At 45.8% G+C, this 21,122-nt stretch overlaps 1 protein-coding gene across 5 annotated transcripts in view; it reads left to right on the forward strand.

The window, feature by feature from the left end:
* Nucleotides 1-21,122, forward strand: part of nhsl1b (NHS-like 1b) — a 73,656-nt gene that overhangs the window by 14,796 nt on the left and 37,738 nt on the right. Inside the window, exon 1 of one of the 5 annotated variants that reach the window (XM_037449757.2) lies at nt 13,170-14,239. The exons of 3 other annotated variants lie outside the window; for them this stretch is intronic. In XM_037449757.2, coding sequence (XP_037305654.2) covers nt 13,990-14,239 — 250 coding nt within the window. In that variant the 5' untranslated portion in view covers nt 13,170-13,989. Of the gene's footprint in view, nt 1-13,169; nt 14,240-19,937; nt 20,041-21,122 lie in introns of those variants that run through there. One more of the 5 variants, XM_037449764.2, reaches the window with a different exon arrangement.

Genomic DNA, 21,122 nt, shown 5'->3' on the forward strand with positions numbered 1-21,122 from the left:
GTCGAACAGCCGCCTCGTCCAATCACCTCCGTCAGAGTTTTCCCTTTTGACTTTTCTTGTCAGCATCCGGAGGATGTGACGAGTCTTCCGCCACTGCTTCCTGCCAAATTGGAAAAGTAGAACAGCGTGGAGGAATTGTTCCGCGGAAAGGGATTGTCGAAAAGGTTTCCGGGTGCTTTGCGAGTTATGATGAGGGCGAACAATGTACCGGCCAGTGCTGAGTTTTTTTTGAAACCTTTAGGGGTTTAACATATCTCTCTTCTTTTAAATGAAACCCTTGTTAAGGCCGGCTGTCTCCTTCACCAAACTAACTGCATTAAATCAGATAACATTCTTTACGTCTTTATTGCTCAGCTTAAACCTACAATGAACCTGTTTTTAGAAGTGAGTGCTTTCCTGTGTTTTGCGTCGATGACCCCCAACTTGATAACTGAAAGGGGCCGAGGACCCGTCGCAAAGCGCTGCATCGCCCCGGCAACAACTGTCGCCTAGGCAGATAGCTTGGGCATCACCGTAGCAACCTTGGGGGTTGAGAGGTTACCCGGTTAAGCCCCCCCACCCACCCTTGAATGCACCGCTCCCTCCTTACACACATGCACACCCCTCTTTCGCTGTGACAGATTTTTGATTGGTCAAAGTGTGTGTGGGTTCTGCACGCGTGCAGCGAGGCAGTGCAGAGGTTACACAGTGCGATCAGGAGTGATTTTGCCTGTGTGTGTTGTCTTTAAACTGATGTGAGTGGTGATTTTGGTTGAGTGTAGGGGCCAACCGCTGCACGTTTATAGCGATGTATTGATCAGATAACATCATGCCTGTTAAAGGGATTAGGGTTTGGAGCCGGAAGCAAAAAAGGAACCCTTACACCGGTAAGTATGTATTTTTTTTCTTGAGTGAGAGGCAAAGTGTCCCGACACACACGTCCACGTCTAACTAGTTGGAAGAGTGAGGCAGCTGAGGGTGCGAAGGGGGATTAGAGCAGAAATGGAGACGTGTGAATTGGAAGGAGAGGTGTGAGAGGGGGAGATACACCGTGCAGACGGGCTTTGTTCAGCCTGTTGGTTTGCTGGGACGACGTGGTGAAGAGCAGCAGGAGCCTGTATGCTGGGACTCAATGGAGGCTGATGGAGAGGTAGACTGCAGGTGATGCTTTTCTTTTTTTTTAAACCCTCATTTATATATATTTGAGTCGCTGCTTAATAGGGCGTGTGGGGCTTCTTTGCTTGCTGACTAATGCTAACTGGTCTAGCCAGCTGTTTGACGGGAAATTAGTGCAATGGGAGAGGAGTATGCATTGTTTTATTAATGGGCAGGATGTGCAGCAGGTGAGAAAGTGTTGCCTTTAGTCCATTGAGGACAGGAGTGGTACAACATCATATTATACTGCATTATGGTGCAACCCATTATTGTGTAATTCAACCCACCTGTATTATCCTGTTAATTAGGGGTTTCTTATTTGGAGTCACGTGACACACTACACCTCCCTCCAACAAAAATACATTTTATTCATCTTTTTAAAGACAGATATTTCATTCCTTTTTTATTTTACATTCTGTATTAAACCACATGAACTGAAAACAATTTTAAATTCTACTCAAAATATGTTTATTAAGTATATCTAGTTTGTGTACGGCAATTCAATACCACAGTCCAAAAAAATAAATGATCTGACAACTCAGAATTTTATGGTTGAAATGTTGCTTTACCTGTGTTATTTGTTTAATAAAAATAAATAACCATTACCATATGTGACACACACACACACACACACACACACACACACACACACACACACACACACACACACTAACCACATCTCCTAGGTGTGTCTTTGCTCATTAGCAGTGTTGCAATAGTTGTCATCAACACATTTCTCTCTCACCTTCTAACACATACATCACACTCCCCAGTTTCTTTATTTCAACCCACATGAGCAGTTCGGATTCAATTCTTTATCATTCGTTCTCAAGTGATTTAGTTTTGTCACGTTTGACGTTCCATTTGTGTGATTTCACTGATTCTGAATCTTTCTTAAATGCACTTCCTTTAAATCGGCTTTTCTGGTCAGTTTGCTCGGCAAGTGGAAGTGGTGCTGCACTTAAAACATTATGTTTTGTAAGGCAGCTGGTAAAATTGGCCAAAAATTAAGTTTGAATATTTGTTTTTATGGCTTGGAACTATTCAGGTCTATTTTTGCGCATCATGTCCATGACACAGTGTTGCTACGGTGCAGCGAGGAAGGTTGAACTTTTCTGTTCCATTAGTGTCTGAATTGTCATGAATGCTTTTTGTGGTGAGAAGACTGAAAACTGTACAATCAGGCCAATAACCATTCACTTTGCAGAGTATTTGTTCGGTGGTACCCTGGTGGGGCCTGTGTGTGTGTGTGTGTGTGTGTGTGCGTGTGTGTGTGAGAGAGCGAGTGTTCCTCCTCCTCACATCGGCCTGGATGACCTCGCTGGGCACTGACTCATCCGCTGCAGTCAAGAACAAACGTTTATTTTAAATCTTCTCTTCACTGTTTCTTTATGCTCTCTTGGTTTTCGACTTGGGCCTTCAGCCTTCGTTTCCTCTCGATTCCAAAGCAACTGTTTGGATGTTGCTTTCTTTTTTTCCTGAAAAGGGTCTGGCATCACTGCGAGTGTTAGACCACATTGGACAGCGTAAACAGGAACAGACTGACAGCTGCATATCTTCACTAGATGTTTGGGTGCTCGTCAGTCTTGTTATTCTTTCCCAATGTCTTGACAGCTGTTATAAAGGTTCCACTTGACATTTTCAATGATCTATTCATGCTTCTGATGAGGCCGTAGGAGTATCAGACGTGTTGTAACGCGGCCTTCAGGGATATGAGCACTGAACTGTGCCAAAACACAGCTCTCCTCGGGGCCTGTTGGATTATTAGGATCCCAATGTTCTCCCTTGAGTATTTTGTTGCTCGGCATGTCTTTTTCTATCAGCTCTGAGAATGGCTCGAGGTGCTTTTACAGATATCTGTCAAAACTTTCCTGTGAGGGGAAATATTCCGATCACGATGGAGTCTTCAGATGATTTAGAAATGCACAGTTGACACCTTTTCAGCTTCCCATTCAAATTTATTCATTATTCAAAACGTCTGCCGAGTGAAACTAATGAATCCTTCGGTCTCTCCCTCTTCTCTCCACATGGTCGTTTTCTGGTACCCGACCCCTCTGTGACTCCTCCTACTTAACTCAACAGGTAAGTGCTTTTATTTGACAATTTCCCCACAGATTTACAACACTGCACCATCTTCTCTCAAGCTACACGTGTTATTTTACTAGCAATCCCTTCACCTGCTCTCTTTTTTTTTATACTAACTCCACCGCCATCTTTGTCTTCTCGCTGTATTTAGGCATTTACAGGAGTTGCGACAGTCAAAATTACACCTGGAACTGGTTATTCATTCCTAGCGACACCTTGTAACCGGGAAAAAAAAGAGCCAATTTAGCTTAAGTGTGTTTCTCCAGGTGGTGGAAATGTCCCCGCGGTCGTCTTTGTTGACGTGGGGACAGAAAGTGAAATAGCGTGGGACCATTAATCCTCTTTGTTTTGTCAAAGCTGTGCCTTGCTGAGCCCACAGGCGCCACTCTCGTTTTCCCTGTTTCTGTCTTTGTGTAACTCTCACAGACACACAAACCCAGGGACGAACACACTGCGGTAACCACCCACAGAGACTCCAGGTCCGCTCGGCCAAGTGTTTCCTCACTGTAGTGCGCTGACCTTCCCTCCCACCCCCATCACCATATCACTCCTCTGCACAGTTTCTCTGACTCTCTCTCCCCAGCAGCCTGTAGCTACAGCCGACTCGTCCAACCAGTCCGACCGGCCACTTAGATCCAAAGATTTGCGAGCCATTTTTATTACTGTAGCGGGGGGAAATGTTTTTGTAAGGGAGACCTCCACCTGGAGGACCTTTTTAGGGGTTCAAGGAGTCACAAAAAGGTCGGAGAGGTGTTCAGAATATTTATAACACAATGTGTTGTTGTGAATGGGTCGGCCTTTTTGGCACATGTTCTTCATGCTGGTGTCCCTGCAAGGCCACTTGTTCTTAATGTTAAGGTCCCCTTAAGGCCACTTGATCTTAATGTTGTGGTCCCCGTAAGACCACTTGTTCTTCATGCTGGTGTCCAAGCAGTGTCATTAATTTACTGTTGAAGCCCAACTTTTAAATCCATAATGGAGGTTTTCTTCCCAAATGTCTAAGAAACCTAAGCTGGTTTGAACACAGTCAGAGGCCCCGGAGGAGGAGGTAACGGTGGAACTTGAGATACAATGAAAATACACAATGCCTGTCATGGACAAGGCTACATTTCATGTATTCATCTTGTTTTTTCTGGTGAAAGACAACAATATTCATCGTGGTGTAGGAACCGGATACACACAGTTATGAGTGTAAGGTGTAGTTTGAGCAACACAGGGTGAGCACATAGGCCAGTGTAGCCCCGCTAGCCCCCTTCGCTGTTCGCCTGCTGCAGGAAGTGGTCACTGGACTAGACACACACATGCTCGTACTAGTGCGCGCGCACACACACACACACACCTATGAGCAGCCTCATGCATGCAGACGGATGGGCATGAAGCCCAGCTATGCACACACACACACAAACACACAGCAGGAAAGCCCCTACTGTCTCGGGGCACAGTGGGCGGGACGCTGTGATCAGCGGCCTTTCGATTTTGAGTCTGAGGTGGGCCGAGAGTTTGCGCCCCGCCCCCTCAACGTGGGGATACAAAGACTGGCTGTGTCCGAGGAAAAGAGCCGGCGCAGATGAGGAGAGGGCAGGGCTCCAGGAAATTGGGAAAGAACAACGACACGTTGAAACAGATTTATTTAGATTAAAAACAATTGGGGGGTGGTGGTGTCTGGGATGGGCAAAATAACAAAAGCCCATCAAGGAGGGGAGTTTGAGGACGGGTGGGACGAGACGAAGGGATGGGGAGGAAGACAGATGGGGAGAAGGAAAGAGGGAGAGAAATGGAGCATGGCCAGATGGCACTCCAACTTTTTTGACAGATCGTGGGAGGAATGTCTTTGGGGAACACTATTTCCGAATGTGTGTGTGTGCGTGTGCGTGAACACGGCTGTGTTTTGACAGTCTTGTGGAGTTATATAGTTAATCATACCGCAGCGAATATGAACTTCCTCTCTGTTGATAGTACTCTGTGTGGGTGGCTTCCTCACGGGGGCCCTATTTTGAGCTAATCCATTGTGTGAGTTTCACTGTTTGTGTGTGTGCGGGCTCCCCATTACACTCATGGTTTGGCTGAAATGTGCCTTGAAACCCCCAGTGTGTAGCGGCTGGAAGTCGGCGCTGCTGATCTGGATTCTGCGCTTAAATCCCTCACTAAAGGGATGACTTGCTCTGAGAGCTGTTCTTGGATCAGGAGTGAGGAAACTGAGCCAGCAGAGCCAAAAGAGGTTTCAGACGAGTGTGTGTGTGTGTGTGTGTGTTTGTGAATTAAAACTGGTCTTTGTCCAGCATTTAAAGGAGGCCTGTGCTGGATTGATGTAGTACTATCAGCCAGGATAAAGCGGGATGAGCTCAGAATAACGAACATTTTTGCATTCAGTGTGTGTGTGTGTGTCAGACGGCTCGCAGCTGGAGAGGGCAAAACGCCAGACCCAAAGTCGGCCTCCATTGTAACGGTCGTCCTACCGTCTGCTCAAACAGCATAATTTACTCTCTCTCTGTATTTCTGTCTCTTTTTTTTCTGTCTTTCTGTTTGTTCGGTTGCCTCCCCCCTTTTATTTTAGAGCTCCAGTCTTACTTTTACACTCAAGCTCTCTGCTTTTATACCTTACACATTGCCTTTGTCCTCTCAAAATTGGCGTCGATGCCACTGCTGAGAGTTTCAAAGTGTGTGTGTGTGTGTGTGTGTGTGTGTGTGTGTGTCTGTCTGTCTGCTGGCCAGAGAACAAATTCCACACACACACACACACATCTACCCAAGCGGGATGGGTGAGGGCCACACACACACACACTCTCTCTAAATAAAAGGATGCTGCTACCGTTATTTAACAAGCACACAAGTGAGAGTTTTCCTCTCACTTGTGTGCTTGTTAAAAAGCTTTATACATGTAAACACGTGGCGTTTAATACTCTCACCTCATGGCGGGTTGTAAACCTGCAAATGCGTGTTGAAGAAACACCTTTTCTTTTTACTTCTATTCTACACACCAGTGTCTATTAATTCTCTATTTCTATCTTTTGTAGCCATACGCTCTTACAAAAAAGAAACCTCAGCAGAGGACTGGGGTACCTGTAGTGAGCAGGCCCCACTGGGGGGTTTGGTTTGGCCTGGTGCCAGATTGGAGTCCCGGGAGGGTTGCCAGGTTCAGTCTCACTGTCCAACGGTCCCCACCTCCTTTTACATTCTGTAGGTTCCCCCCCCCCCCCCCCCCCGGGAGTTCAGCTGGATTTCTTTGTAAGAATAAATCTGGCAATATATTAATAATAACCCTGCTACGTGTGTGTAGGGGTCAGCCTCCTTGTGCTGAAGCTTGATTTAAGAGCAGCTTAGCCTGAGATCACCGCAGAGTAGACACAATTTTGCTTTGTCAATCAATCAATCGATATAATTTGAATCATTTTGAACAACCAATATGTTTTAAAGTAGCATACAGGCTAAAACTTTTGTGTGCAATGTTTGCGGTATTTCTGACGTTGCTTTCATGTAGGAACTTGTGCGTTGAACCCATACATTCTTCCGTCTTGACTGCTTCCCCTAAAACAGCTGCTTGTCAAAGCTAACTCACACATGCTCTCTCCAACGGTCCCGCCTCTGAGATTTTGAAGACAGGTTCCCCCGCATGTCAAAATAAAACATTGTTGCAATGACAAACACGCTGGCTGGCACTTCATGAATCATCTCACATTTTAAGTGTGTTCAGTGTTTAAATATTTAGAGGCGCAGTTTAAATGCTTGCACCCGGGTAGATGTGGAACCTTTTTAAATAAGTCTTCACATTTCACCCCGGGTCCTGTTTTTCGTATTTTGAAATTCCCCATCTGCGTATGATTTTTACAAATACCATAATCTGCGTGGAGACTTCAATGCATATGCAAACCACATCTGGGCTCAGGTCTACTGGGAAGGCTCCTCCACTCAGGCATGACCGATCAGGAATGCACAGAGCCGACCGCACCCTTTCTCCCCTTCAACCACTGGACGCAGGCCTGTGGGGTGTGTGTGTGAATGCCCTGCTCAGATTACCGGAGTCCATTTGTTTTGTAAGATGCCACTCCTTTGTTAAACTTTAATTCTTTTCATGCCATGGCATCACCTTATTTCAGTATTCCTGGCTTCATATCATTCAGACTTTCGGGCACAACACTTACTGGAAGCAGAGAGCACACAACTTAACAGTCTTAAACGCACACCCAGCCTGTGCTTCCTCGTGTGTGTGTGTGTGAGAATTAAGTGCAGCATTGTCTGGTCTTGTGTTAAAATACACACTCCCAACACAAAGTGACTGACTTAAGCTTGAAGTCAGCTGCTGCTGCTGGGTCAGGGGTGAGAGGTCAAAAATACCTGCTTCAGTTTTGTCTTTGGATAAACTCACTTACTCTCCTGACTCTGTGACTCTACATACACACACTTACTCAAATATTCACATGCACACAGACATTCTTAATTGCATACACACAGGAGGGGTGTCTGAGAATGGTGCTCCCAGCTAAGCCAACTGCTTTTACCAGAGCTTAATGGAAGTGACGCACGCACGCACTCATTGACACTGTCTCACAGACACACACACACACATCATAGATGTTGGAATAAAGGAGCACGTGGCCAGAGGAATGAAGGGATTTGTCTTCAAACCATATCGAATTGATAAGAGTAGACTGTGGGGGTTTGAACCAGCTTAGTTGCTGTCCAACAACTCCACACAGGACTGCGTGCGTGCATGTGTGCGTGCGTGTGCGTCCTCGACAGGGCTGCTCCAGAGAGGCCAAGCATAGGCCTTGAGTGTTTGGAATAGCAGCGTTATCCCGGGCCTAAAGTTTGCTATCTTTGTGCGCGCATAAACCCATAAGCGTTCTCCATCCCCTTCAGGCCTGGAGATAGTGTTGTTTATTGTAGTGTGATAGCCAAGTGTAATGGGGGTACTTACGGACCCACAGTTGCCCAATTTTCTGGCCCATTTAACCTTCCAGTGAAGACCCAAGGCGCCCCCGACCAGCAAAGTAGACAAGACTTTACTCCTCAGGCGAATTTCAGTGTGATGCTGTCCTCATGTGGTCAGAAATAAATATTACACCTAGACGAGGCAAGCTTTATTGAGCCTTGTTTGTGCTTTTTAAGTAGTTTAAGTACATGCAAAGACACAATTATCAGTATCTATCATTGCCATGTTATATTTTATATACGTGGTCTCTCTTTCTGAGGACTGAGCTGGGGAAGGTGCATTACAAAAAGCGCAAAAGCAAAATAGTGAAAAGATTTTGAAAGGACAGTTTGAAAGGAACATTAGGAGCGCAACTCTCTGTAGCGATTATTGTGCGAAGTTAATTAGAAAAACCAGTGCAGTTTGAAACTTATTTTAACTTCAAAGCTCCGTTGAAGGCCGTAAGCGTCAGCACCCACCAGAGGGCCGTTGCCGGGTTACAGGCCCTGCCCCGTTCCAGCCCGCCCCGGGTTGCTCTTCCTTCATTCTCCCTGTGCATTATTATGAGGATTAGTCACTCTTATTCTGTTGTCTCCTTTCCTTCCTTCACTGCTGTTTCATCAAGGTTGTGTTACATGAAAAAAAAAACTTCATTCGTGTGTGTGTGTGTGTGCCTTGCTTGTGAGTGTGTATTCAAGCCTTTTCGTTGTAAAGAGACTCACGAAAAATAATGATTAGGGTCAACCTCGCCCAACCTTCAACCTCCCATCGATCTTAGTGGCAGTTAAAGTGCATTGTGCCACCACATTAGGTCAGTATATGGATTCTCAAGAGGCTCAGATGGCTAACTGACTGAGTGAGTGGTCCTGCACACATATTCACACCGCCGTTTCTGCATATAAATACTCGCGTACATGACCCGACATTTGAAAGCACTGCACAATTACCTGATCTTACTAACCCACCCACACAAATCCTGCGGTGTCTTTGACAAACCACATAAACACACGTTGATGTCCGAAAGCAGAGGCTCTTGTCCATCACTGTCAGTGTGAATGACCCATCACCTCTTTGCAAAGCCTCATGGGAGCCTGAAGAAGTAGCCACATACACTCAGGGTAGGGTAACACAATTTAATGTCACTCTTGGTGCTCTTTATTAATCCCATTAATGTGTGCGGCCGACAGTGAAGGACGACTTCAGAGAGAAATGTAGGGTTTGAGGTTCCATCCTCAAAAGCATTTTTAATTTTTTTTATGGAAATGTGTAAAGGGAAACATGACAGTGTTTGAATGTTCACACGTCACAAACAGTGTGAATTTTACAGGAGGGTGATCAATTAAATGATAAGTAGGGAGTGATAAGAACACATTTGATGTACCTTAATGTGACGAAGCGTAATTAGAACAAGCAATAAGACGAAAGGAAGGATAAATGATCCAGTCAGACATGCTGAACAAGAAGAGGGAGGCTAAGCTCTGAGGTTCAAAGAGGGGTCAGGGGTCAGGGTTCACTGCATCACAGGTCAATCAGCACTCAAGTGTTTTCTGCAAATATTGCTGTTTGTAGTGTTTGTAGTGTGAAGATAAGAATACGATGCCAATGTGAGCTTCCTTTATGCAAGGCTGAATGTTTCTTGTCTTCCATTGTTTACATTAGTGCTTGTCCCTCTTTCCGTAATCCTGAGGCAGGCCTTTTGCGTCCACATGCAGCAAACCCCACCATTTATTCACATATGGTTTGATAATTATAAAGTTACACCAGACTTCCCACGCACATCTGGGATATGTATATGGAAAGCAAGTGTGAGGAATAGTTTTGATCACTTTTCTCGGTCCTGAGTTTGAAAATCAGTCGGGACTCCGACCAACCAGAATTGCATTTGAAACACCTACAAGTGTTTGTCCAAGTGAGGAGAAGACGTCCTCTTTACTCTTCAGTAGGAGACTCCTATAGATAGGCACCTAATGTAGAACGTGGACACGCACACACCGGTTGAGCATACTCCCCTTGACGTGCATTACTTCCCTTGACGTGTCTCCTAATTTAAACCTTTAAACTCTGACCCTCAATGCGCATCTTCACCTGATACGTCCTACATATTCCACGCGAGGGTGGGGTCTGGTGGAGGCTCACAACGGGTGGATGCTCTAAATGCGTTTGGCTACGTGTTGCTTCCAGGTAGGCCCGCTCCTCTCTGCTGCGGTTACCCTCCGTGTGACCGTCAGCCAGTGTGTGTATCCATGTCAAGCGCTCCCGGCCTCTGATGTCGGATCGGGTTACTTGGCAACCGGGTCTAATGTCGCCGTCCCCCTGTCTGTGTCACGCAATCAGTGACGTGTGTGTCTGGATGTGAAAAGGGTAAAATAAATGTGAACGGCACTGAAGGATATATCTTTTGTGGAGTAAAATTATAGGTTGCAGTTTTTTTTTTTTCCCCCCCCAATGTTTTATCCTTTCAAAGCTCCGTTTGATTCGGTGTATCCACACTGTCATCTCCTCCAGCTCGCTCTTTTAGAGACGTCACACTGTCTCTTTGCAGCCTTATAACCTTATTCTGATTTGGCTTTAATTATAACGTCGGTGAGTTGAAAGGATCACAGCCCGGCCTTGCTTTGACTTTGCCTCGTGTCTCCTTTTCTCATCACGTGTGAGAGGAATGTCCCAAACAGACTCTGAGCCTTTTACAAAGCAGCTCGTTCAGCGTCTGTCTCGCGTCGCTGCTAATCACTCCCACATGCCTAAGAAGGTATACATTCAAATCTTGATGTTTGTCTGCTATGTAGTCACTTCCTTGTTATTGCATGTTTCCCTTGACCGGCAGCGACTGAGGCTGAATTGACGTTATTGGTTATTTACTGTAACCTCTACCAGCATCAGGGCCGTGTGTTTAATGCCTACAGTAAGAAAACAACCACAATGTGATACAGCAGAACATCTGATATTTTGTAAACATTACGGGTTAACAAGATTTTTCACAATCAACCCGAATCACAAACCCATTCTGTTTTAATTTCTAAAGTCAAGCATGACTGATGAATTGCAAAGAGAAAATAAACGTGAACTAAAGCGCACAATTGTTTGGAAATGTATTTGTGCTTTCATGTTTTGTAGGTGGTGTTAGTTAATCAGTAGTGACAGAGGTATTGGAAAAATAAAGGCCCATTATTTCAGTCATGATCAGAATCACATTTTCCATCTGCAAAAATCGTTAAATTTCTGATAGAATCCACAACTTTCATTTATACGGTCAAATTATTAGCATTTTTCCTAAAGACCAACACATAATGTCTGAGCTGCTAGTGGGAATGTGTCTGACTGACTCATCTGACCAGAGGCAGCCAAAAGGAAGCTGTTAAACGTCCACTACAGATATCCGATTCAACGTATTGATTATGGTCCCTGCTGTCGCCTCTCTGTGTGTAGCTTTAAGGGAATGAAAACAAGGAGATCTATGAAAAGGAAACGAGTTGGGGGTTGAACCAGGGCGCCGACCTCTTATGATGACCTTTGACTTTTTAATTCCCTTTGGGTCGGAAATTGTACTAAAGGAGCTTTTCCTCCTGAAAAGAGGAAATCAATAGACTAAACTGGTCTGTCTAGTATGCGCAGTATCGTTTGCAGATTGATGCACTGAACATCGTTTTCCTTTATTAAAGCCAGTAGTGTGTTTCACTTGTTTGCTTTCCTTTCTATACTTGCAGCCCTTCACGTCAGCTGATCACTTTAATTGCAGCACGGTAGGGTACAGCAGCTTAATTATTAAAGCACTGTGGCCTTATGTTTCATCAATGCGGCCAAAGGTCTTAAAATATATATATTGTGTGTGTGTGTGTGTGTGTGTGTGTGTGTGTGTGTGTGTGTGTGTGTGTGTGTGTGTGTGTGTGTGTGTGTGTGTGTGTGTGTGTGTGTGTGTGTGTGTGTGTGTGTGTGTGTGTGTGTGTGTGTGTGTGTGTGTGTGTGTGTGTGTGTGTGTGTGTGTGTGTGTGTGTGTGTGTGTGTGTGTGTGTGTGTGTGTGTGTGTGTGTGTGTGTGTGTGTGTGTGTGTGTGTGTGAGTGAGTGAGAGCAAGCGGTTGTCCTTTTTGTTGTGTAAGTGCTGAGATGGCAGATATTTATGGTTCCGCCATGGCTCCCCAAAAGGGGATTGGAATCGATGAGCTCCAGCTGTGTGCTTTATATCCTTACACACACACACACTCGCACACACTCGCACTCCCAGCACCATTTTACGGTCACACCTTGGTGTTCACCCTCCCTCTGCAGTTACACTTTGGTGGGAAAGCTCCGCCTCCCTGACACACTTCGAGGGCCCAGTACAGACTTTGTCTTTGGGCCTGTGGGCCTCCGTGTGCTATTTTAGCCTTCCTCAACTATGTGTTGGGCAGCTAAATATGTGGTGCGCATTATGTTTTACACGAGAATAAAACACCCAAGTGCATATTTCTCGAACTGCTTTAAAAACGAGACCCGCTGAAGCGTGGAGTGTTTGACTCACCCAGTGTTCTCACCCGCTCGTTAAGTTGAAGTCGTCTTCATATTCTCAAAATTTGCCGCATACAGTTGAGCACCTGCAGATGTACAGTGCTTTTTTTTTCTTTGAAGTCTTCCAGATTTCTCAGAAGACCGAGCACCTGAGGGACTAGAGATGACAAGGATAATGAGGAAAGTAGACATAAAGATAAGGGGGGGTGTTTAGGGCGGTACGTAAGCAAGCAGGAGCGGTTGCCATGCCGGCAAAAAGGAATGAATGGGCGGAGCAGAGACCGCGGGGAGAAGGGAGGAGGAGAGAGGAAGAAGAAGGGACGGGTCCACTCGTATTTCAGCAGCGTGGCTCCTCCGGTTGGGTGTAACCCCAACGCCTCAGTCACAACACGGACCACGCTCCTAGTCAGTCACGCTCCGACCGAGACCGGAGCTCGGTCCACCCCCCCGCGCGCGCACACTCCTTAACCCGCCTGTCTGCGCGACACAAGTGTGTGCACGCCCGCGCCCGCGTGTGTGTGTGTGTGTGTGTGTGTGTGATGTCCATCAGGTGGGAGCTTTCTTTCCTGATCACTCGTGCTGATCAGCTGACAGAAGGGTCAAAGTTCTTTCACTACGTCGACCTACTTGGGAATTCCTTCAAAACAGAATGGAGCGGAACAACAACAACAACCAAGTGGTGGCAAGAAGTTGAAGCCTTTTTGGAAACTGAGGAAGGGGTCGCCGCCCCCCCCCCCTGCGGCGTGTACACGCACATAACAGAGGCTCCCTGTTTGGAACCTGTGGCGAGAGGATTTCATACCCGAGCGTGTGAATGTAACTCCATCAGGCTGGGAATAGACGCGGGGACACCGACACCTCCTCACCTCATGGTCGCTTCTGGCCCAAGTCCGCTGGCGTGTGTTGTGCCAAAGGCTGAAGATGACGACACACAGGAGCACACGTTGTTGTAAATGCTACTACGCCGACTTGCTGTGAGTGAAAAGTGTCCTCTGGAAACCTCTCTTCTCCACCGGGGATTATCGCAGTCAACAGTCTGTGTGTGTGTGTGCGTGTGTGTGTCTGTGCTGCAGAGGGGCGGCGGCTTTTTTCCACGAATGCTGGATGGCTTAATTGCTGCTTTTCGGGTTTGGGAATCACGCCTGGAGTCTTCAAACACAAAGGACAAGAAGCAGAGATGATTTGAGCCCGGCTGAAAGTTGTTGCCCGGGACACGCACATTAATTGAAGGAGAAAGAGGTTGGAAATTGAGGCTTTTGGGGTCAGAGTCGAGAAATGGGCCGGTGCAGCTGAAGTTAACGATTCACTTGGATTAGTTAAGGATCCGCATTTGAGGATTATTTTTTCCATATTGAACCTTCACGCCTCTCGACCAAGGATGAGGGGGGAAAGGAGGTGCGCTTCTTTTCGCAAGGACAAACCGGTGGGCCTGTCCCGCGCCCTCAGCTGGCTCAACGTGTCCACGCTCTCCCGCCAGACCCGCCGCATCTTCCACAGCCAGAACGAGCTCCACGTCGCACACAACCGCCGAACGCACTCGCACACTCACCTCAACGCGGCGGACCGAGAGGAGGGCGAGGAGGCGGAGGACGAGGAAGAATGGGTGTACCGGCCTCAGCACCGAATAGGTGAGCGGCGAGAAAGCGCCCGGGCCACATGACTCGTATCAGTGCGGAAGCCACCCAACGCCACCGTCTTTTTATGGGCCCCTTGTTCTCTGTCTCCAACCCCCCTCCCCACTCCCCCCGGACACTTCCTCTTTGCTGTAGGGAGCTTATTGAGGGGGGTCAAAGGGCACTTTGTGTGTGTGTGTGTGTGTGTGTGCGCGCTCAGGAGGTAAACAATGATGCGGCAGGCCGGAAGCCGGGGATGTCACGGGTGCGGTGATGTCAGAGGCTGGTGGTGATTTGAGTGCAGGCAGTGTGTGTGTGTGCGTGTTTGTGTGTGTGTGGATGCTTGCGTGGCCCATCACTCCGACCGAAGTGACAACACGTTCATTCTGTGACGTTTTATAGTTTCACAGGCACCACCTTGACTGAGGTAAGAATGCCATTCATATCCTTTCAGTATCTCTGGGATATTGATTCTCTTCATTAGGCTCGTTACTTATTGATCATGTGTGTCTGTCCATGCGCGTGCGTGCGCTCTCTCAGTGGTGTCAGTAAGGTTTCGGAGACAACGGATGTAACCGTAGACAAACCTGAAAATGGAACATAAAACCGTTGCTGCACTACGGTCTCATGACTCTCTCTATTCACTCCGACCGATACTGTCGTCGCCTCCGGCTGCAGCCACGGCTCTGTTTCAGCTGGGCGAGTGCTAGTCGGATATTTAATAATCATTAGGAATTTCCAATCCAAATATTTAGCATTTACCAATAAAAATCCTAAGTTTTCTCTACAGGGAAAAACACATTGGAGTTTGGACTTGACGGCACGTCAAGCAACAGGGAGTCCGTAGCTCCGTAGCTGTTTGCTTCCCAACATGTTTCCATGTGTCCAGGTTCATATGCAACAAAGTCTCATCTGCATCGAGATCTTGAAACATTTCCTTATGATCGCATCCATTAGTTAGTTATCTGGTGGAATGTTATTGTCAATACCGAGGTGGGAGAGGATTATTGTCTTTATTTTAAAGCTGCCAGTGACTTTGGTATTATATATTTTGAACATGCTTATGAAGGCCAGAAAGACAACATGAAGGTCAATACAATCGGCAGACCGCTCATGCTGCAACACACAGAATGTAAAAAATACTTCATTACATTTATATCTTTCCCTAAATGATTTCCACATGAAGAAACTGTGACAAACTCCTGTTTTGTTTTTGTCTGAAAAAAACATTATTACTTATACTTTATTTCCTTTTTGATCTGAAATTTTGTTTTCCTCCTTAAGCTTTTTTCAAGATTTGTAATCCTTGTAATTTAAAATTCAGATTTTTGATTTTCCCTATAATTTCAATCTTTGGCAATCCTTTCCTGTTACTCTTGAAAGAAGGAAGGAAGGTTTTTCTTTTCTTTCTGAGCTACACATCGGCTTGTAGACAAAGAAAGAGCTCTACTACTGGATTTGTTTTTCCAGAAACTTTCAACCTCACACGCCCTCTTTTTCTTTCCCTTGTCTCTCTCTCATGTACGGTGTACTGTCTGATTTACTGTCACAGCTTATTCTAGCCCAGAGATGGTGTCAGAGACAGGTCAATACAATACGACTCTATCCGTAGCTCTCTCTCTCGCACACACACACACACACACACACACACACACGTTTATACGCTGCACACCACACAGAGGAAACCTCTCATAAGAATGCCCCTCTAGTTGGAACCTCAAGTATTTATAACATCTGGATCTTGCTTCCACACGACTGCCAGGACACACGGGCCTCTGTGGGCCGTGCCCGTGCGTAAATATAGCCTTTAAATGAGCGCCTGTGGCGCCGAAACCTGCAATTTTGACGCAGTCAGTGCTTCCTGGTGTGGTTCAGTTTAACTTTTCTATTGGGGCCGCTCTTAACCAATCATGTGCAAGAGAGCCGTCTGGTGCTTCTCATTCGTCCTGAGAACAATCATCAAATACAAAAGATGTACTACTTATCGTTGGAATAGCACTACAGGTGAACAGTATATAGTATTTAATGCCCAATTCTATGCTATATACTAATATTTTACAGTACTGTATGTACTGAAAACTCATTTTCATGGTCAATTATTAGAGAAAAATACTTTTAAGCATTATTGAAAACTAAGTAATATTCTCTGATCATTTGTAAGTGGCATCACTTTAATGATGAGGGGAGAGATGATTGGGTTGTTGGGGATATTTTCCCTCTTCCTCCTCCATTAACAGCTTGAACTCAACGTCTCCTCTTCCTCGCTTTGCCACACAAGTGCACAGGGACACACGATAACCTGATCGATCTCTAACCTCGATCAAAACTATCGATCTCGCCCCTCGAGGCTGCACGTCTGAATCTATTCAGGGGGGGAGTGTAATGGCCGCATTGGGAAGGCCAGTGTTAAGAAGTGGAACGAGTGGTGGGGGCCGAAGCCCCGTCTGGCAGCTTGGAATCTGAGCTTTGTGTGATTAGGTCACTGCCTCCCGCAGTGGATGCTTCTTATATACAGTATGTTGTGCACCATATGAAATGAAGTTGGTGAATTTATTAAGATATCCGCTGTTGGCAAGCAGGAGTGCACCGTGTTAACATGCAAGTAGGAAGATTGAGGGATTTAGTAGTACTCTTGTGTGGGATGTGCTTTATGTATTTACAGTATGTTAGTTTTTTTTATTTTAAGTAATCTTGGCTCTTATTTAAACATTTAACTTAAATATTTGCACACCAGAATCTGAATTTGGCCTCACTGTTTATGAATTTAGGTTGCATAAAAATGTCTCTTAGTATCTATATCTATTGGAAATGCATATTGAAATTCGAGAGGGCATTTCTACAGACTGCACACACACACACACACACACACACACACACACAGTCACACTCGTCATGATTATGCTGCGCATGAGTAAATCCAGATTAGCAGATGATAATTCGCTGTAGGAGGAGATGTGATGTATAAACCAGCAAGGCCTCATTAAAAGACAGAATCTGGTGATGTGGCCCACAGCCCAGGGAGTGTACACACTGCTGCTGTACACAGACATGTTGTATGTATGTTAACACACATGCAATGAAAAACCTGTTCAAAGTCTTTAAACTTTCTAATCAAGCTTTATTTCTGTCTTCTCTCGTATGTGCTGACTGTGACCTGTTGACTTCAGGTAAGTCCCATTTTTTGGTTACTGACCCACATAACCTCATTTTCAGGTCTCTCAGCTGATCCCATATCAGACCTTTGGTACGGACAAAACCGCTCTCTCGTGACAGTCCAGTTTGGCTTGTATTAAATCGCATTAACTTGTGTTTACCACTAAAAACCCATATCCGCCCACCGATTCTACTTGTTGTCTGTATCCTATTACCTTTTATATTGTTGGTGAAATGCCATAAATGCCCTGGCTCAGCGATGAGAAGGGAAGGTAGAGAAAAAACATTATTTGTGGACATCTTTTCACTGAGGGGATTTAAGGCTTGTGTCGAAAGGCTGAACTCGTGTTGTCCCAACACAACCCTGAAGGGAGAGATTAAAAATACTGTGCAGGAGTTGTGAGGATCTCGAATGAAATGAGGGGATCTGCTCCACTCACCTTTTAGCGCGGACCTAATCATGCTTTTCTCCCGCCTGATTTACCTGAAAGGTCGGGTCAGATGTTTCAATTTCCCGATTCCTTCTCAGGGCGTGTCTTATCGTTTTAGATACTGAATTCTGAGTTAATTCTTATCGGCGCGTGTTGTTTGGTGTCCTGACGGAGAGCCCGCAGCGGACCAAACAACGTGTGTTTGTGCAGCACTGGACACCATAGAAGATGTGCAGTACACCGAGTCACTGATTGATGTTTGAGATGAGATATTGTCCCACATGGGGCCTTTGACAGGATGCACGACTGATGATAGTCTTGTGTTCGGGGACAATGAGTGTATTTTAGGAGAATGTCAACAATGACCCCTCGGAATGTCTCTGAATGCGCTCTTTATACTCTGTAGTTACAGTGCAACTCTGCCATTTAACCAGGAGACCTTTTCACGTCCTTCAGGAAGAGGCTTTTGGAAAATGTTAAAGTGTGAATGTCATTTGATCAGCTCGAACAAAGCAAAGCCATATAAATAATTACGTCTGCATGACTTTCAAAATAGATATTAGATATAATGTAAAATTATATTTTGCGATCAAATATAACTTAAAATGTCACGGCCCTTAACTTGATGGCATAAATTCCTCTTCTCTGCGTTCTCCACCTGAGCTGTGTGAGGGCGGTGATTAGGCAGACCTCCAGTGGTACTTCACAGCCAACGGTTTCGTGGTAACGGTTATTTCGTTAAAGCCAATTTGGGCAAAGCTGCATCCAATTAAGGTGGAAGTTTGATGGAGTCAGATTTTATTGTCCGGTTAGGTGAGTCCATTCAGGGGTTTATGTGAGTCTTTAACTGTTGATTATTTCCAGGGTTGCACTTGTGGCATTTTCATTTTATGACCCTTAAAGAGGGGCTGCAGGTCACACACACACACACACACACACACACACACACCAATCAGCCTCTAATTGGTGACATCTGGTCGAGGCGATGTGTCTATATGTTTTATGTATTGCTGTCACATTGCTCTGTTGAAATTGTCTCTGTTACTGGTTACTTTTTTTTCTAAAGTAATGCACACCATTTATTCTGCATGTCACCATAGTATGTGTATGATACATAAAAGATATTTGCAGTCACCAGGTCTTCTGGCACGTGGAGGGTTTGCGTTTTTATCTTTATCGTCATTCTTTTTAGATTTTTGACACGATATTGAGAGCGCTGTATTTTCATTTCAAGTTTAAAAAAAACAGCAACACAAAATGCTCGCTACTTTAACAAACGTTTCTTTGTTGCTTTCATAAAATCTAATCCGTATGATTTGTGTCCTAAATTGTAATGTCGTTGTAGCGTTGTATGTACACTGGACTCTTTTCAAAGTGGAGTTGATGGAAGTGACACAAGTAGCACCGTAACACCAAAAGGCGAGTGCTATTTTTTGAGTGACAGCGTGTTTCTCTCGTGTTTTGCTGCATTTTAAATCACCGAGCTTGTAGCCGCTCCTGATGACAAACAGTTGAATTGTGGGGATTAAAGCGATTATATTCGATCAGCGCACAATGGGTTGGCCTCAAGCCGGGGGCCCCCTGCCTCTCTCTGAACTGCTGACTGCCCGGATTCTCTGCAATCACAATCCTCTGCGAGGCTCGTTGCGTGTGTGCTGATCTTGTTTTTAGACAAGATCAGCACACACCTAAACTCTGGCCCTTACACCAGCGTGTATCTCATTTAAATACCAAATATATTTGTATGTCTATCTCGTGCACATACATGCCAGCGTTTTAAGTCTTGCATCATGCACACAGGACACCAATCGTGGATCGCCATGATTTTGCCAGAGTTTTAGATCCAGACTGGGCTTCCCCTCCTCTTAACACTTAAGGGGCGGAGAGAGGCGGGAGTTGGGGGGAGAGAGAGAGAGAGAAGGGGTGGGGGGGGGGGGGGGGTGAAGCAGTTTCCTGCGGTCTAGAAGCTGGCTAGCTGCCACTCAGCGCGTGGTTGTGGGTGTGAGCGGGTTTAGAGGAGAGAGAGAGAGAGAGAGACAGGGAGAAAGAGAGGGAGGGAGGGAGGGAGATGGCGAGAGGAGTGTATGTGTCTGGATCCGTGTGTCCGTGTGTGAGCGCTGTGAAGTTGGAAGGAGAGGGGGAGAGGAGCGAAGAGGGCGAGGAACATCAGGAAGCATCTGTTTCTCTTGGCTTCATGGGGATATAAGCAAAGAGTCATGTTCTGTCTGAAAGGTAAGTTTGTGCGTGTGTGTGTGTGTGTGCGTGTGTGTGTGTGAGTGTACATCACATGAAAGTGTTTGCATCAACCCAGTGTGAGTGTGTGGGACTCTTCCCCCTGCAGAGTGTCTGAGACAAAGAAAAAGTTGTGCACCATCTCTCGCCTCCGTGTGGAAAGTAATCTTTGTCACAGCGGCTTCCTCCAACACAATATCCTTCCTTGCGTGTTTTTCTTCACGAAGGAAACCCTTTTTGTTTTCATCACTTTAATGATTTCTCCCTTTGTTCCTCTCTTCTTTCTCCCAGCATCGCTCATGGTTCCCTGACATTAATCCTACACCTTTTTTATTTTCCGTTTTATTTGCTTTTTAATCGCCTCGCTCTCGATCCACCCACGTCTTCTACTTCTGAGACGACGACGTTCAACACCCTCTGCGCTTCGGACCCGCTTCACTCGCAATCAAATTTGAACCGGAGGCGAGTGTGTCCCCGTGTCTCCAGTGTGCGTTGTCCACGGTAACAGCTGGCGGAGCAGCAGTCCTGCAGAGTGCGGCCATGTGTCGGCCGACCAGTTAAAGTGAGATAAGGGGGAAAACTGGTTCCTCTTTTACTGGCAGCATCTCGTTGCATTTCTGTCTCTTCTCACTCGGATTCATTGCTTAGCTACACTGCAGTACATTTCATGCTCAATTTATGACTCTGCAGTGGCTCCAGCCCTTCTCTCATTGTTTTAAAAACACACACACACACACACACTGACCGCACCATGTGCGCTGTATTAGTGATGATTTAGTAGTTAGTTATTGTGAATAGTAACTCTTCTGTTGCCCCGCAACAGTCCGCCCACATTGTATTGTACAAAACAAGTTCTTCAAATGCAGGACATAACGTAAGATTAGGAAAACGCGACTGGCTAAGTTAAAAGATATGAGGGAACACCAGGCCTGCAGAGGCAGTAAAATGAGGAGCATTGTGGTCCTCAGACTTTTTCACGCTTCTGTAGATTTATGTCTTCCAGAGACCAGGTGTAATGAACCTGAACACTTCACTACACATCGATTCAGTTCGTCAGCTGTACGCACTCATTTCTGCCCTCA

Source organism: Pungitius pungitius, chromosome 20 (genome assembly GCF_949316345.1).
Source record: "Pungitius pungitius chromosome 20, fPunPun2.1, whole genome shotgun sequence".
In the NCBI taxonomy this organism is placed as follows: domain Eukaryota; kingdom Metazoa; phylum Chordata; class Actinopteri; order Perciformes; family Gasterosteidae; genus Pungitius; species Pungitius pungitius.